Raw genomic sequence first — 17,785 nt, 5'->3', positions numbered from 1 at the left:
ACCATTGAAGAAAGAGAGCAGACTGTGTGTTCCAACGTAATTTAACCATTGCTGAATACACAAGATATCCCGAGTTCTTATCCAATACTATGAACGTTTAATTATTTATTTTTAATCAAAACGAATCAAAATCTGTACATGAATAGTGAAGATTCTGAAATGATAAACAAGTAAACAACTTATTAAAAATCTATTTATATTATCCACTGAGCCCATTAGAAGAAAAATTCCTATTTTGACTTTCGTTTTGTTGTCAGACTTGTGTGCAAAGGAAGTAAACACCATGAAATGTAAATTTTTGTGCTCACCCTAACCTAAAATCCTGGATCTGCCTCGGGTGCCCCAAGGCAGTGTTCTGGGCCCAGTCTTATTGCTTATCTTCATCAATGATCTCTCTGACTCTCTGGAAAATCTTTTGTCTATTTGCTGATGACTCCACATTGTGCCATGACATCCCTCAACCTTCAGACAGGCAGGCTACAGTCTCTTCCCTCTCTTCAGACGTTGGAAAAAAAAGATTACAAAATAAAAATAAAAATCACAAACCAGTCAAACACTTGGAATATGTCTTTCAATCCAGACACATCTCTCACTCTCACGATATCTCACTGAAAGGACCGTCTGGCAACACCCACCCCCCCTCCCCACCAACTACTTTCTTAACAACCCTCTTGAGGTGGTTCAGTCAAACTCTTGGGTATCACTTTCAGCCATGATCTTTCTTGGGCAAACTACATTTCAAAGTTGGCCTCCAAAGCTAGCTGCCAACTGGGCATCCTCAATCATACAAAGTCCTTCCTTAGCACTCCTGAGCTTATATCCACCGACAAGACCTTCATCCGCAGCTTGATGGAGGACAGCTCTCCCCTCTGGGCTGTCTCCCCTGCCTCACATCTTGCTCAGCTTGATCATTGAATCATTGGACCTTCAAGATCATTGGAATCTCCCACACTGGTGCTGAGTCTATGGGCTTATCAGTTCACCATCGCAGACAGGTCGGTGGTCCATCTGCCTTCTACCAACTCCTTTCTGGTCTTGCAACCTCTGCTTATTCCATGCTTTGGTTTCCTATGAAACCTTATAGTCTGAAACTGCATGTATACTCGGATAACTCCATCGTAGTGCATAAATGAAAATTGGTTGTTTGGGTTAATTTAAGCACCCCTTTTGAATATAATTAACGGCCTTATTTAATTATCCTTCAGCAAGAAATCATCCTTGGTCAGCCCTCTGTCAGCTTGCTGGGGTCTGAGTTCGCCATTTTCTTTGGCCTATTCAAACATGCCTCAATTTGGAAACACGATCTACTCTCACAGAGCAATTAAAGTATTTAATCGAAACATTATATCTGATTGGAGAAATCGGATCTGGTGGAATAAATAAGTGTCAAAATCTGGAGTGAAATCTAAAAATTTCCACAAATCCGCAATTTTTATAACTCGGCGTATTTATTTAAGCAAGGCATAATATTTTTTGTTTTTTTCTACTGTATGGACAATTATATTAAGTGAAGAAAAGATTAAGGAATGTGCAGAAAGTGGAACTTCATTGTGTGCAACACCGTGCTCTATAACCTGTTTTTGCAAATCATGACAATGCAGTCCAGAATGGTCTTTTTTTTTCCGGCAATTACATATTAATATGCAGTTTTCTTTTTTACCATTTTGTGTGATCTGCTTTCATGACAAAATATTAATTCAAATACACTAATAGTTGCTGCAATATATTAAGTCAGAAGTTCTGCAAAGGAAGAGGTATTTGTTTGTTGGAGCAAGTGAAGAGGGGTTTTTTTGCTTTACACCATTATGTGCGATCTGCTGTCATGATAATACATTAATATAAATATACTAATAGTTGCTGCAATATATTAATAGTCGAAAGTTGCTGAAAACGAAGAGGTACGAAGACAGCACACACGGACCTGGTACAAATGGGTCCGAATGACTCTGTGGGGTGTGCGCGTGCCTGCATGCTGGGTTAAGTGTGTGCGGTGCACTAGTTTCACAGGTGCACATCTGAACACTAACTCGCACCCGGGCCCCATGGTGTGTGGAGTTGTGGAGGAGGTTATGTGGCAGTCTCCCAAACCATGTGCTTCTGCATGTGGGGAGCAGATGTGCAGCAGCGCATGTGCTGTGGCATTGAAGCCACATTGGACATGCCACCGTGCAGTGCAGATGTGGGAAAATATGTGCATGTGTACGAGTGAAAGGATGAGTATATCGCCGATGCGCGTGCACGGTTAGCATGGACTGCGAGGATGTTGGACGAATGCATATGGGGGTGCGGGGGGCATGCATGCAGGCAGGCCTTTGCCAGATAGATAGCATGAGTTTTAATCTTTAAATGCTCCCACCCAGTTTAATATAGAACACAGCGGTTAAAAAGTAAACGTTGCAGTTTGGTTGCATTCTATTGCCCTGGTAATGCCCTGGTATGCTGCCTACACTCCCCTTGCGCTACCTTCCCTCCCCCTCAAGCTTCCTTCCCCTTGCACTGCCTCCCCCTCCCCTCACCTCTTACTGCCTTTCCTTCCCTCCCCTCTCACTGCTTTCCATTCCCCTCATGCTATCATCCTCCCAAACCCCCTCCACCACCATACAACTCTCCAGAGGTCAAGGAGAGTAAGGAGAGTCAAAGAATATGTGAATTGGACAAATGAAAGCTTTTTTTGCAGTTGGAACTGCTGCTTGGATCAATTCCACAATTTGTCTCAGGTTAAGAGATTCTCGAGCTTATTGTATGTGTGGAAATTAAATAAAGGCACGATCACCGGCAAGGCTTTTTCAACAATTGAACGAAAATTCCGTTCCTTCCCTTCCCTCCTCCCAAAGCCTTCCACCGAGGAGATCCTTCCACACACCGAGGACATCCTTCCAAATCGAGGCATGTTTGAATCTACCCCCTGTCTTTGAGCGGTGTCTGGGCATTGCTCAGTATGACCCGTTTGAACATGCTGTTTTACAGTACCCAATTTCATTCAATCCTGTACTAATAACCACATAAGGGGACCAATTCCCCCACCCTCGTTTCCCTAAAGTCCCCCGATCAAATGCATATCCAGAACACACCAATCGCCTCCCCACTACCCCCACCCTCCTACCTCTTATTTTCTCCCACACCCCTTCCACCATCCACCCACCTCCGGTCTTAATATTCCTGTCAGCGAAGCGACGGGTTGTATTTGCTCATCTCAAATACATCAATGGGGATATCAAACGTCCTACTTCGACTGAATACCACAAACAATATAGGGCCATAAAAAGTAATCAAAAGCAATATATATTTTTTTAAAGCTCTTGTTCTCTACAGCAAGCAAAATAATCAAATTTATTAGAATTTTTCCATTCACAGTACTCTAATGTGATCCGTATGTATGCAACTTCTCCCCACCCCAAACCCCTCACAAATCAGCCCAAAGCACCACTCCTCCCCTCATGGATATGTAATAAACAGTGCTCCTTATGGGAAATCCAAATGCTACCTCACCCAGTGAGCACGTAGGTCTGCGCTGGTGCATTGGGATCCCGAGCACTTTGTACGATAGCTTTAGCAATGTCCACGACCTGTCAAAAGCCACATCACAAACTGTCATTAACACGGTTAATGTTAACACTATGAAAAAGAGAAACCAAACAGCCTAACTCAATATATGATCATCAATATCATTCTGATGGATATGATGATCGCGGTAGCTTACAAAAATGACATAGCATTATTTTCTAAGTTTCACTTGTGGCTTGCAATGAGATCAAATGTCTGATTGTGATTGATGCTGATTGAGATTTACAAATGCTAATGCTGACACTCATTAGGAAATAACTGTCATATAATTAAACCAGAAGTCATTTTTATAACACACACACACACACACACACACACACACACACACACACACACACACACACACACACACACACACACACACACACACACACACACACACACACACACACACACACACACACACACACACACACACACACACACACACACACCCGTATAGTGATTTTTGCCTCATCTCTTTTTTCCCCTCACCCCTCTAAAGTCAGAGATAGGGGTGGGGGAGTGTGGGGAGGGTGAGCTTTAGACCAGACAGCACACTTCTCATATCATCCGTCAGCCATTGGCAGACAAGGAGTATCACAGAAGCTATGGAGATACATCTGCATCACTCGATCCCCCAAGAAAACGAGTTACTCATTAATGATATCTGCTTAACCCTCATTAAGAATCAGACACCTACAATCATAACTATAAACACACCGAGGACATTGGGTTATGATGAACAAGACCATACTGGAAATCAGTAACACAATGACCCGCCAATCAGCACCCCGTAATAACCAGAATTGTGGAGTTCTTATAAACTCTGCATCCCGTTCGTTCCAGTTACTTCCTCCAGTCAATGGGCGGAGCATGCTGCCGAAACATTGAGGCTTACTTCTCTTTTTCATTAGTTATTTTTAAAGTATAAATCATATTTTAATAGCCAACACATGGTGTAAACTATAAACCTTTTACTCCATCATTATACCTGAACACAGCATGGGGTATCATGTTCTATGTACTCTCGTTGGTGTTGTTTTACGTTTACATCCCTCCTGCTCCATTTCATTACCCATTATGAAACTTGTTACAAGAATGGACACTAATGGGTGCCTGGGGGTAACCAAAATTTAGCATTGGGCAACCAAACTAATGATTGGTTGCCCAGGTCGGGTAACCTCATGAACGTGCCTTGAGCATTCATATTGACCCTGTGATGTACAAATCTACCTCCTGGATTGACAATAAAAGTTAACTGGAATGTGGTTGTTACACGTGATTTTATGTGTGAGCACAACCTTAACTCCTGTATGTTCCTGTATGCTGTTATCCGTTACCTTGCTTTTACATGGCAATTTTAAATTGCAAATAAAAGTTACATAGAAGTTCTTTAGAAATAAGCATTTGTTGTCTCTTATCCTTTGCAATAGGCATGTGTATGCATTCTACAGCTATTGGCATGTATAATTATCCACAGTGAAGGGTATTCAGAAAATGAATTAAAAAAAAAAAAAACTTTTTTTGGGACAACCAAAATTTTGAAATAGTTGCCCTGCAAGGAAACCCTCAAAAAAAGAAGTGTGTGGAACACTACTTTATATTTAACTTTTTATTCTAGTGATTGTGGGATCGATCAATCGCTTCTCCTTGTGCATGCCAAGTAATGTTCTCAAAGTATGCAAAACAAAATTGAGAACTGTCATGTTCCCTGAGCCGCTATTCGGTGCACTCCAGTTTTAATTCAAGCCTCTATGCTCAGGCCATCTTGTGGAGATGTAACAGTTAGTTTCGGCCAGGAACGCTCGTTACAATATATGTATATATTGACTTTCAACCACTGTACAACGCCCATTAATGATTTTCTACCAATGTACAATGTCTGTAACAAAAACGCACAGACACTTGTCTAATCATGATGCCATAAAACAGAAATACCAGCTCCATTCGGAAGCGATTATTCCCATTCATTATCAGGTGACATGCCATTGTCTTCGGTCAGTGATCATCCGTGAGTAGGAGCAAAGCTGCACCAATGGACTTTCTCTTACCGATGTTTTCATTCATGCATATTGAGGGACAGTTTTGTGAATTTTTTTCTGGAATCATGGCTTCAAGTTATACAAGTTTGCAAAATTTCAACTTTGTAGCCCATCCAGAAAATACTAAACATTTATATTAGTTGGTGAGTGAGAGTGAGTGAGTGAATCGAAAGATGTACAGGGTGTCCATAAAGTCTCTTTGCAATATAAAAGATTTATTACAAAAGCAAATGAATAGATAAACCTGTGGAAATTATTACAAAATGGGAGTAGATATTTAAGTTTTTTTTGCCTCATTTAATACACTTCTATATGGGCACCATTAGTTGCACGAAGCACATCAAGACGGTATGAATTATAAATTATAAAGTGACTTTATGGACACCCTGGATATTATTGACCAACTTTGAGGCTAAAAAATAAAATAAAATAAAATAAAATAGAAAATGGAGCAGAATCACCAATTGACGGAAATTTAGCACGTCTCAAAGTTGGGGTCATTGTCATAACTCACAAAGACAGGTTTCTTGGAAGTGCGCTTGCCCATATGATTGAGTGGAATTCCCCCAAACAAGCGCAGACCTACAGTAGAAGGCAAGAAAGCATTACAAAGAACAGCACTCCTCGCATAATGAATAGACCTTCAAAGGATCAAATACATCTGTTGTACAATAAGAGGAAGCATGGGCATGGTTCCGTAAAAGTCCTTCAAACAGCATTGATATGTATTATGTGACACACCTGAGTTATAGCCGTGATTTGATCAAACGCCACACACATTAAACACAACCACCACACACAACAGAGTCGTATCAAACACCATTTCAAAAGAGTGCTTGTTTCAGCGATCAAACAATGAACACCATAACAGCATCTCCACCAAACTCAACAATGTGTTCACAATAAGCGCTATCCGGCGTTGACAACATGTGACTGATGAAGAGTACCAAATTCTGTTTGATGAACATGTCCGAGGTGAGAAGATAGTACAATTTTTGCTGCGAAACCTCAGTTATGTACAAGACAGTAAACAACTGATGGTTTGGGATTTCAAGCTTATTCTTACACCGTTTTGTTTTGTTTACTTTGTTTTGTTTTCTACATTTTTCATCCCTTGCTCGAACTTGCACTTCCATTTGAAATGGTTGGGAGATTCTCGGGTGTTCACAGAAATATCAGCTGCTTTTAGATGCCATTTCAGTATCACCTTATGTTGAGTTTTTGGCCACCAATAAAACCTGTCATGAAATAGTTCACCAGAAAACACAGATTTAAGCAGCCATTCATCATCCATTTTGTACATGAGGAGCACCCCAACAACCGAGTCGAAAAGGATAGATTTGACACTTAACATGTTTGTACAACTGAGAACTTCGACATTCGATTATATGGATCCATGCAAGATATACCAACGATCAGATGGAGATGTCAAAGCTGTATGGGTGGTGAGTTGATGCAAATGATGATGGCAAAGTGTGTCGTTTAGCAGAATATAAATGTGAAGTAAATACTACAATGCAATAAAAGTTACAATTGGTAGGAGCATGCCTGGTGTTGTCTTATTGGTTAGGGTGGTGGGCTTGGGATCCTCGGATCCTGAGTTCAAATCCCCCTCGGCTTTTCCCTATGCAATAAGGAGAGGCTCAATGAAGAGTGTTGAAGACAATACACTGCCCTGCTTTACACCTTGACCAACACCAAACTAATCGTATTCTTCATGTCATAACCGCATGTAAAACCTGTTTTGATTCTGTTGTACCATACTCTTTACAAAGAGAGTATTGATGTTGCTGAATCATTTTTTGGCAAGGGTTAAACTCGGTGTTCTTTTTTTTGTACACATTGTCAAGGCTCGTACGATTGCTACCATACAACGCAACACAAGGGGGGGGGGTGAGACAAGAAGGGTGGGAGTGGGAAGGGAAAAACATTGGGGAACAGAGACATTAGGAGATCTGTGGAAGGGAGAGGGATGGGGCGATGAACACGGGGTATACAAGATGGACATTCAGGAAGGAAATCAGGGAATTTGAAGGTGGTGGGTTTGGGGTGGATTAACGGGGGTAGAAAAGATCGAGGTTTTGGAGGGGGGAGATAAGTGGTGGTGTTGAACAGCTGTTGTGAAGGCCTGGAGGGAAGGATTGGATTGAACAAAGTGTGTGAGATTATTCCAAAGGTGGGGTAAAAGAGAAATGAAAGTGTGAAGGTGAGCAGCGATTCGTGATTTTGGTAGTTTTACCAGAAGGGGTTGCTGGCGGACCTTGAGCACCATGCGGAAATATGAGGGGGGGCGGGGGGGGACATGTCGCAGACAGAGCAGGGGGGGCGAAACCAGAGAGGAGAAGGTAGAAGACAGACCACCGACCTACCTGCAGTGAGAGGGTGAGAGACCCGAAGACTCAGCCTCACTGTGGGAGATACCAATGATCCTAAATGCCTTGATTTCCACAGCATGAAGCCAAGAAAGGTGAGAGGCAGGAGCACCAGCCCAAAGGGGAGAGCAGTACTCCATCAGGCTGTGGACAAAAGCTTTGTATGTCGTCAGGAGTTCAGATGGGCCGAGAAAGGACTTTGCAAGACGGAGGATTCCCAGTTGGCGACTGGCTTTGGAGGCCAGGTTGGAATTGTGGCTTTCCCCGGAATGATCATGGCAGATAGTGAGACCCAGAAGCTTGAATGAAAGGGCTTCTTTAAGAGGATTGTTGAGAAAGGAGATTGGCGGTGGGGGGGGGTCTAAACGGTCCTTTCGGAGATACATATTGAGAGTGTGAGATTTGTCAGGATGGAAAACCATGTTCCACGAGTTGGGCCAGTTTGTGATTTTTATCCAGATCTACAGTGAGCGAAGAAGCTCCTGCTTGCCGGTCTGAGGGATGACAGATGGTACAGCAGAGGGTGGTGTCATCAGCAAAGAGATAAAGAGGATTTTTCAGCATCAGACATATCATTGATGAAAACCAGAAAAAGAACAGGGCCCAGAATGCTGCCTTGAGGAACTCCAGCCTGGACAGGAAGAGGGGATGAAAGAACTCCAGCCACACATTGGCTGCGACAGGAGAGGAAGTCTGCAAAGCACGAGTGGAGATGGCCTTGACCACCGTAGGAAGAGAGTTTAGTGAGCAAGGCAGGGTGCCAGACCGCGTCAAAAGCATGTGATATGTCCAGGGATATGGCTCCGATTTCATGTCTGGATTTTTGGTATGTCTGGATTCTGGATTTTGGGTTTGGTATTGCCTTCCCAATGTTGTTTCTCAATGCTCTGTCATATTAAGGGCTGAGCATCAAGGAAGGAAGCAACAAGTAGAATGCTGTAAAAAAAAAGTCTTTAGTACAACTCGGCCAGGGTTTGAACCGCCATCCTCCCAGCGGATGCTCTAACCATGACACCACCGAGGCTGGTACCTTGTGGCAAAAGCTCGCAGCCAAACATTATAATTCAAAATGTGAATGAAACGAATACCAGAAAGATCATGAACCATGCACTATGCAGGGCATCGGTGTTGCGGTTTCTATGGCTAGGGTTACAATCCAGGTCAGGTTGCCACTCTGACAAAGAATATTATATTACTCGTGTAACGCCCATCAAAAATGACAGGGACAAGAGCATCCCCCAAAAGCAAGAGGGAGGGCCAAGAGACATACACTGTGATCACAGCACAGTTGTTAAAGAATATAACTCACAGGCTTGTGGATTTACTTTTGTTTCAAAAAGAAAAATGTGATTATTTTATAAATATTGTTATGAATTCGCGCCCACCAACGTGCGATCGGCCGCGTACCTCTAATCGCAACCGCGTCGCCCACCGGTCGGACAATTCAGTCGTGACCCTCCTGGAACTATCACCAGAAACCAGTCACGGGTGGGGGTTTAACCTCTCCACAGCCCAGTCCGCATTCTACCCGCGCGAAATAGGGTCACTCGCCGAATATCGAAATACCTAAGTACTCGCGCGGGTAACCTACCGAGGGGCTGTACTTAGCCGCAGGTCGGCTTGGGACACGAATCGCTTAAGCGGTTCGCTCCATTCTTCAGCGATAACCAAGCGGGTATTATCGCCGACCTCGACAGATCCGATTCTCCTTACCGGGTGTTTAAAACCCAACTAATTATTCCACGATGCAAGATGGCATTTTCAATAGGGGAAAGAGGACGCAACGAACGGGATACATTTCGCAAGCAAGTACATTTATTATTTACACACAACACAAGCAAGGAATCATGCACGTATGTACAAGCAAGGCAAATAGAAAGCAATACAACCGAATATGTGCAAGGATCATGCACAGTTACTTATACAGTCGTTACTTAAAAGGACATGGCGCCACAGCATGCATACAAAAACAAAAGGAAAGACCTCCCCATAGGCAGGGAGGGAGACGGGGTCCGTGGACCTTTATGTCCGTGAGCCTTGGCTGACCGAATAGGCCCACGAGACCGATGCAGGTTACCTGCCCCCCTCGGTGGTCGGCGAGTCGCGTCGCCCTGTCCCCACGACAGCTAGCGTGGCCGGCGAGCTCTCCCGGCGCTCCTCGCACGGACGCGCAGGTTCACGCCACCCAGCCAGCAGAGCTGCACCTCCAGTGCGTCGCCCAGACTTTCTACCGTCCCACGACTCCAACGAACAGGTCACTCCACAGGACCAAGAGCGCATGAACCACAGGACCAAGAGCCAGGAGAGCGATGAACCACCCGACGGCGAAACCATCAAAGACTTGACGACCACCACACGAAAGAGAAAAGACCAGACCTCGTGTCTCGTGCAGCCTTATATAACTCGGGGCTCCACCCTTCGCCCCTCCCCGTTTTTGGCTCCACCCTCCTTCGGGCCTTTTTGAGAAGTTTCTCGAAAAGGGGGCGTTTCCCAACTCCGACCACCTCACTCCTCGTATCCACCAATCGCGAGCGAGCCGCCTCGCCCTTCTCGTCACACCAGCTCGGAGAAAAAAGGCGTAAAAAAACCCACACTCACCATTGGAGGTTTCTTTTCCTCGTTCTTTTACGCCCGCGTTCTCGGACCCCTTTTGAACGTGGAAAGGGTCGTAGTGTGGTCTGTGGAGGATGGCGTTTGCAAGCTGGCGTAGTGGCGAAGATGGTTAAATGGTGGTGGTGTTGTTGTGGCGATCGTAGTGTTGTTGGTGTTGCGGCATAGTTGGGGGTGGTTGTGTTGTTGGCGTCGTGGTTTGTTGTAATGGTGGGCGAGATATGTCGGTTCAAAATAACGATAGAGAAAGAAAAACACGATCTCAAAGGGTCAGGGCCCGATGAACACGAAGAAATCCCTCTAAACAACGGTGGGGAAACCTATCTGAACACTCACTTACCGCGATAACTGATCTAAGGAACCTTTATGGTGTTCTGCGAATTTCCACAGCCATAACAATATATTTATTATCAGTGATAATGGAACTTCAAATGGCAAATTGAACATTTCTATAATTGCAATTCTGTTTTTTCCTCCTCTTCCGCTAACGCGCAAATCTCATTTCTCTCGCCGCTGTGCTTCCATCCATAATTAATACCTCTCCACGTGTGTACAAAGAAATGGAATATTGTTTAAAAAAAAATTATATATATATATATATATATATATATATATATATATATATATATATATATATATATATATATATATATATATATATATATATATATACATATACTTTAACAGTAAAGTTAAAATTGACCAAGTAAAATTACTCACCAGTATATATTTTTACTGCAAATAAAAATTACTAATGTCTCACCTCGAGCGCTGTAGTTGTGAAAACAATTGGAATGGTCTTGCAAGCATCCCAAATTTAGGTGCGTGTAGTAAAAGTTTTGGATTGCATAAATTCACCTTTCCTGAGTGGAAACCACATGGTGAATGGCTCCAACACTGACACTGTGTGCTCCCTTTCAATGACGAAAGCGACGTCACTTCCATGAACATGAGGTCACTTCCTCTGTGACAGAGAAATAAATACAATAGAGTGCCTTCAGAAAGTATTCACACCCATTGACTTTTTTCACGTTTTGTTGTGTTACAGCCTGAATTTATAATGTATTAAATTAAATAAAAAAAAATTTCACCGATCTACACAAAATACCCCACAATGACAGTGAAAACATGTTTTTAGAAATTTTCACAAATTAATTACAAATGAAAAGTTGAAACATCTTGCGTCAATAAGCACTGAACCCTCTGAGTCAATACCTTGTAGAAGCGCCTTTCGCAGCGATCACAGCTTCGAGTCTTCTTGAGTATGTCTGTATCAGGTTTGCACATCTGGATTTGGGGATTTTCTCCCATTCTTCTTTGCAGATTTGGTCAAGCTCTGTCAAGTTGGATGGAGAGTGTCGGTGAACAGCAATCTTCAAGTCTTTACACAGATTCTCAATGGGATTCAAGTCTGGTGTTTGGCTGGGCCACTGAAGGACTTTCATATTCTTGTTCTGAAGCCATTCCAGTGTTGCTTTGGCTGTATGCTTGGGGTCATTAACCTGTTGGAACGTAAATCACCGCACCCTCAGGTCCTTTGCACTTTAAAACAGGTTATCCTCAAGCATTTGTCTCTATTTGGCTCCATTCATTGTTCCTTCTATGCTTTCAAGTCTCCCAGTCCCTGCCGCTGAAAACCATCCAAATTGTGTGATGGCATCACCATCATAGGCATCACCATGGTAGGGATGGTGTGAGATGCGTGATGAGCTGTGCTCGGCTTCTGCCAGACGTAGAGCTTTGCATTCAGGCTAAAGAGTTCAATTTTTGTCTCATCAGACCTCAGAATATTTTTGTCATGCTCTCAGTGCTTTTTTATAAATCCAGGCATGCTGTCATGTGCCTTTTTCTCAGGTGTGCCTTTCGTCTGGCAACTCTCATAAAGCCTAGATTTGTGAAGTGCTGCAGAGATTATTGTCCTTCTAGCAGGGTCTCCCATCTCAGCCAAGGAACTCTATAGTTCTGTCAGAGTGGTCATTGGGTTCTTGGTCACCTTCCCAACCAAGGTCTTCTTGCCTGGTTGCTCAGTTTGGCTGGACAGCCAGCTCAAGGAAGAGTCTGGCTCATTCGATATTCTTTCCATTTCCTAATGATGGAGCTCACTGTGCTCTTGGGAACTTTCAACACTCTAGAAATTGTTTTATACCCTTCCCCAGATCAATGCCTCCTCACAATTATATCTCAAAGTTCTATGGACAGTTCCTTGGAATTCATGGTCGAGTTTCTGCTCTGACATTCACTGTCAACTGTTGGACCTTATATAGAAAATTGTGTTTCTTTTGAAACAATGTCCAATCAGTTGAATTGGCCAAAGCTGGACTGCAATCAAGTTGTGGAGACATCTCAAGGATGATCAAAGGAAGTTGGATGCACCTGATCTCAACTTGGAGAGTCGTAGCAAAGGAGTTGAATACTTATTGACGCAAGACATTTCAGATTTTTAGTTTTAATTGATTTGTAAAAAAATTCTAAAAACAAGTTCTCACTTTGTCATTATGGGGAATATTTGTGTAGATCGGTGACAAAAAATGTAAGTTCAATCAATACACCGAGTTCAGGTTGTAACAAAACAAAATGTGACAAAAGTCAAGGGATGTGAATACTGTTACGGATCTGGAAACCATGAGCACTCAACATTCAGGTCCCAAAAGTCAGTTATTCCGTTAAGTATGTGTGTAGTCAGATTCCCCTTCCTTTTGTCAAGTGGGAGAATCAAAAACATGCGTTACAATTTCTTTCAGTTAGGTTATTAAATCTAACCATCCAACAAACCATCAAACAAACCGACAACACCACTGAAGAAGCGCTTCACTCGTCTCACCGGCAACTCGCTGAATGAGGCAGAATCTCTGGCAGTTCCTTCTCGGCTTCCACAAACTTTGTAACTTCTTTTTGACGAGTATGGGCACGCGTGGAGTGGGGGGCGGGGTTTTCCCGGCATAGCTGAAACCCCACCCAGAAAGGGCGGACCCATGGGAGCCCCGTCCAATTAGGGCAAACAGTGACGTCAGTTTCACCAAGACCCCTCCCTGCTGAGGGAGGTCGATAAAATTACCAACACCATCCTCAGCGGAGAGTTCAGTGCAAGAGGAGTTCTGTGGACGAAGGGTTTTTGCTGTTACGAGGGGTGGTTACGAGGGGTTGTCACAGGAGGTCTACGTTGCTGTTACGAAGGGGTTTTTGCTGTCACGAGGGTTGAGCAGAGGGCTATCGAGGTGGCGAACGTGTCACTGCTGGCCCTCTACAAGGAAAGACAGAGCGACCCTGACCCCCCTCAGCGGATCCCGATTATTCGCCACCCGAATTCCGCCATGAGCCTCGAGTCCCCCTCGTGCGACTGGGGATCGGACCAATGACATTTGTCAGGTGCCACATCGTGGAGCACACCCTCCCTCTGACGATCAGGTACCCATCTGAACTCTGACCCCCAGCACGTCCGTCTGTCTCTGTCTCTCTCTCACATCGGCTGGAGGGTCCAATAAAGAACTCTGGGTTTTCTTTTCATTTGTGTGTGTGTCTGAGTGTGTTGGGCCCATCTTGTAAGTAGAACTGCATAAGTGTTTTTGCCATTGTAAATACTTGCATTGAATATTCGCTTTAAGTCTCGCTTCTCTTGTCTTTTATTTACTGTAAATAAATTATTAGAAATGTTCCCAGCTCGTTTCTGTCCTTTCTTTATTTGGTCCAGCATGGTCTGGGTCTGAGTTCAGACAGGGTTTTATCCCCGGTAATTGGTCTGTCATAGCCGGAACGTCCTGGGCAGGCCCCGCTCGACTGCAATGAGCCGGAAAGGTAGGTGGCAAAGCAGGAGTCAGTAGTGTGAATTCACCGCTGCCGGTAGAGTAAATCTGGTTCGACCAGGCGTTCCGAGGGCGTGGATCCCCGGTAAAAGAGGTTGTGTGGATACTTAGGCTCTAGACAAATAACCATATGCCACACGATCGATATATTGGCGACCACAGTCGGTTCTGCGACCCGCGGCTCACGGAATTATCCGCAGCGACGGCCTATAATTCCGGGGAGTCTGGTGGGGGACGGCGTAAACTTCCCCATCTAGCGGTCGTTCTCGCCACCGACCCCCAGCCCACAGCAATACTTTCTGAAGGCAGTGTATACTGTATATAGATTACAATGTCTCAAAATAAATGTAGCTATGTTTCCTTGCAAGAAACTTAAATGCAGGAAGGTCATAAAGCCCATCAATGCCTTTGCTGGTATTGTCAACATATGGTTGTTTGTCCATGCTATATCTTCGTCAAATATTGAGTGTCAAGCAACGACGCAGCTCGTACAATTTTTGAAGTCTTTGGCATGACTTGGACGGGATTTGAAGCACCGAACTCCCAGAATTGGAGTGGTAGCTCAAACCATCACGTCACAGAGTCTGTTACAATGAATACTTCATTGTTCACAAGCCTCGAGTTAGAACATCCATTTCCAAATTTTCAACGCAACGACCTACGTGCAAGATAGTTGAAAAAAGTATCCTCTTGGCCATATATGTCAGAAGGCTTGAGAATGATGGCTTCTGGAAACGCCTCTCGTACAACCTGTTCACCCAAGCCCTGAAAATAACCACACAGAACACGAACAGTCGGTCACCTACTACACAGAATAAATTAAAAATAAAACAAAACACCATAGTACTGCAGCATAGCAAACCAATTGTTCGACTTTTCATAAAAGCACCAAAATTGGTAGATATGTTGACTAATGTATTCTGAACAATTCTGGATATGGAGCCACTCGAGATTTTGCCTTGGTCAGCTTTGGCGGCCATTTTCCAAAATGGCCATCATTCTACTTTACAGCTTGGGATATCTGTCATTGTTATTCTCTTTGTAGGTTTCTCAGAGGTGATAAATACTCCATGTGATGTGCATTTACAAAGGAAAACAATACAAATGTCATTTGTGTTGATTTATTATATTTCCAACCATTGTATTGGGGAAAAATGGTCATTTTTATGGGAAAATCCATTTTCGCACACAGCATCAGTGACAGGTTCAGAAGTATTTTGTTGTGGTGGTGGTAGTGGTGGAAGTGGTGTTGTAATTGGTAATATTGGCTACATGTGGCCCATGCTGCAGAACATGACCACCGTCGGATTCAAGTTCGAACCGTAGACACCGACGTCGTCTTGGCGGTGATGGTAGCCCAGGCACTACCATGCGTGGATGAACTCTGGATTGCCTTTGGGACGGGCAAGAACTACCGCTACATCCCTGCCCATGAAATAGCTGCCTCCCTCGGTCCACAGAAGGCACGTGCCCTCCCTGTCTTCCACGCCATGACCGGATGTGACAAGGTATCAGCATTCGTGGGGCATGGGAAGAAATCTGCCTGGGCCACATGGAACTCGTTTCCAGAACTGACAGATTCTCTTGTGACCCTGACCACCACGCCAGTCAACATCCAGGATGACACAATGCACTGCATTGAAAGGTTTGTGGTGCTCCTCTATGACCGCACCAGTCCATATACGGATGTCAACGAGGCCAGAAAGAAACTCTTCGCCAAGAGGAACTCCGTCCAGCGCAACCCACCTCCCTACGATGCTTTGGAACAGCATGTGAAGAGATCAGTCTTCCAGGGTGGCTATGTCTGGGGGCAGGTCTTGGTCCCTCAACCCGTGCTTCCATCACCAACAAGCTGGGGCTGGCGGCAAACAGAGGATGGTTCCTACGAACCGCTCTGGACCACAATCCCTGAGGCTTCAAAAAGCTGCTTCGAGCTGGTGTCGTGCGGCTGCAAAAAAGGCTGTAGAAACCGCTGCAAATGCAAGAAGGCTAATCTGCAATGCACTGGACTGTGTGTTTGTGAAGGAGAATGCCAGTAGACAGACGCAGTAGACACAGACTGAGATATCGGCCTAGCTTAGAATGTGCAAATGCAAAGTCGCATTGCTTGTAAGTGTTGACTTCTTGATCCAGAGCCAGTACACTTGAGCTCAGAAACTCATATTGTACTAGACTGATGTATGCATGTACCATGTGTCCTGGTAGAATGGTAGTAGACAGTAAACCATAGCCACTTAAAAGTGAAGTGTGCAATAATTTGACTACATTTTCTGAGTTTGTCATTATTACGATTATCAGTTCCCTTTTCAAAATACAGTAAAGTATGTAATCCATAATGCAATTTTTGTTGATTCCAAACCCATTGAATGTGATGAATATCATTTGACTCTTGTTCTCCAGGCAATAATGGGTACTTTTCAGCAAAAAGATTCAGGAGAGCAGTAATTTACAAATAAAATAATGGCTTTTTTACCGAAAATACTGGCTCATAATATTTGAATATGCCTTTTCATGGTCAATTTACTGAATTTAACACTTTCCTTATATCTACCACCAATACAATAAGAAAATAAGAGCATATAGCCAATTTTGCTAAAGTAGAATGGCAGCCATTTTGGAAAATGGTCACCGAAGCTGACCAAGGCACAATCTCGGGTGGCTCCATATCTAGAATTGTTCGGAATACATTATTCTACATGTGTACCAATTTTGGTGCTTTTATGCAAATTTGAACAATTGATCTGAAATATCAGATTACGCTGCAGGACTACCATGACTGAATCCAGAAAGACACTCCACTGTGGCCAGTTCAAACAGAAAAGAAGGTTACAACCCTTAACAATAAACACCCTTGGACCTTGGTCCAAAGAGAGACTTGACACTGCATGTAACTGGAGAATAACCTTGGCACGAAGGAATGGAGAAGGACTGCCAACATCTGCATTGATGTGTGACATGTGGATGAACCGCTGAACTCCTTCTTCCTTAGAAATCCTTGCCAGGTTTTGCGGGATCTTCACAAAGACATCATCAAAGGAGAAATTGCTGCAATAACAAATATGCAAAAGATCAAACAAACTCAAGCCAAATAACCAAATACCTTTTGTAAACAATGATAAGTTTCCATCCAAAAGCCCAGGAAGTTCTGACCTGAGCAGGGTAAACCTATATTTATTAAAAAAAATTTCTACTCGCTCTTCACAAGTAGAATAAATGGGAAATAAAATACCTAAAATGGGAATGGATCCACCGTGGATATAAAAGAAGCTGACGATTTGGCCTTACCCTTTGGCGGAGCAAAAGAGAGTAAATTGGGCATGGTTGGGAAAAGGAGACTTCCGCAAATGACATCATCACTGATGTGCTGGGAATGAGGAACACCGATTGTACAGAGATATGCGTGTCATGCTTGACG

General features: G+C 43.7%; 1 protein-coding gene across 2 annotated transcripts in view; it reads right to left on the bottom strand.

Moving 5' to 3' along the window:
* NDUFA9 (NADH:ubiquinone oxidoreductase subunit A9) overlaps nt 1–17,785 on the bottom strand; it is a 46,348-nt gene that overhangs the window by 13,650 nt on the left and 14,913 nt on the right. For both annotated transcript variants that reach the window (XM_085893788.1, XM_085893792.1), the window contains exons 5-8: nt 17,274–17,415; nt 15,033–15,135; nt 6,103–6,170; nt 3,490–3,566 (exon numbers count right to left, since the gene is read on the bottom strand). In XM_085893788.1, coding sequence (XP_085749914.1) covers nt 3,490–3,566; nt 6,103–6,170; nt 15,033–15,135; nt 17,274–17,415 — 390 coding nt within the window. The remainder of the gene's footprint in view (nt 1–3,489; nt 3,567–6,102; nt 6,171–15,032; nt 15,136–17,273; nt 17,416–17,785) is intronic.

Source organism: Eptatretus burgeri, chromosome 1 (assembly GCF_056783735.1).
Source record: "Eptatretus burgeri isolate ZD-2024b chromosome 1, Ebu_testis_v1, whole genome shotgun sequence".
NCBI classification, from domain to species: Eukaryota; Metazoa; Chordata; class Myxini; order Myxiniformes; family Myxinidae; genus Eptatretus; species Eptatretus burgeri.
This window is presented reverse-complemented; position numbering and strand designations above follow the sequence as displayed.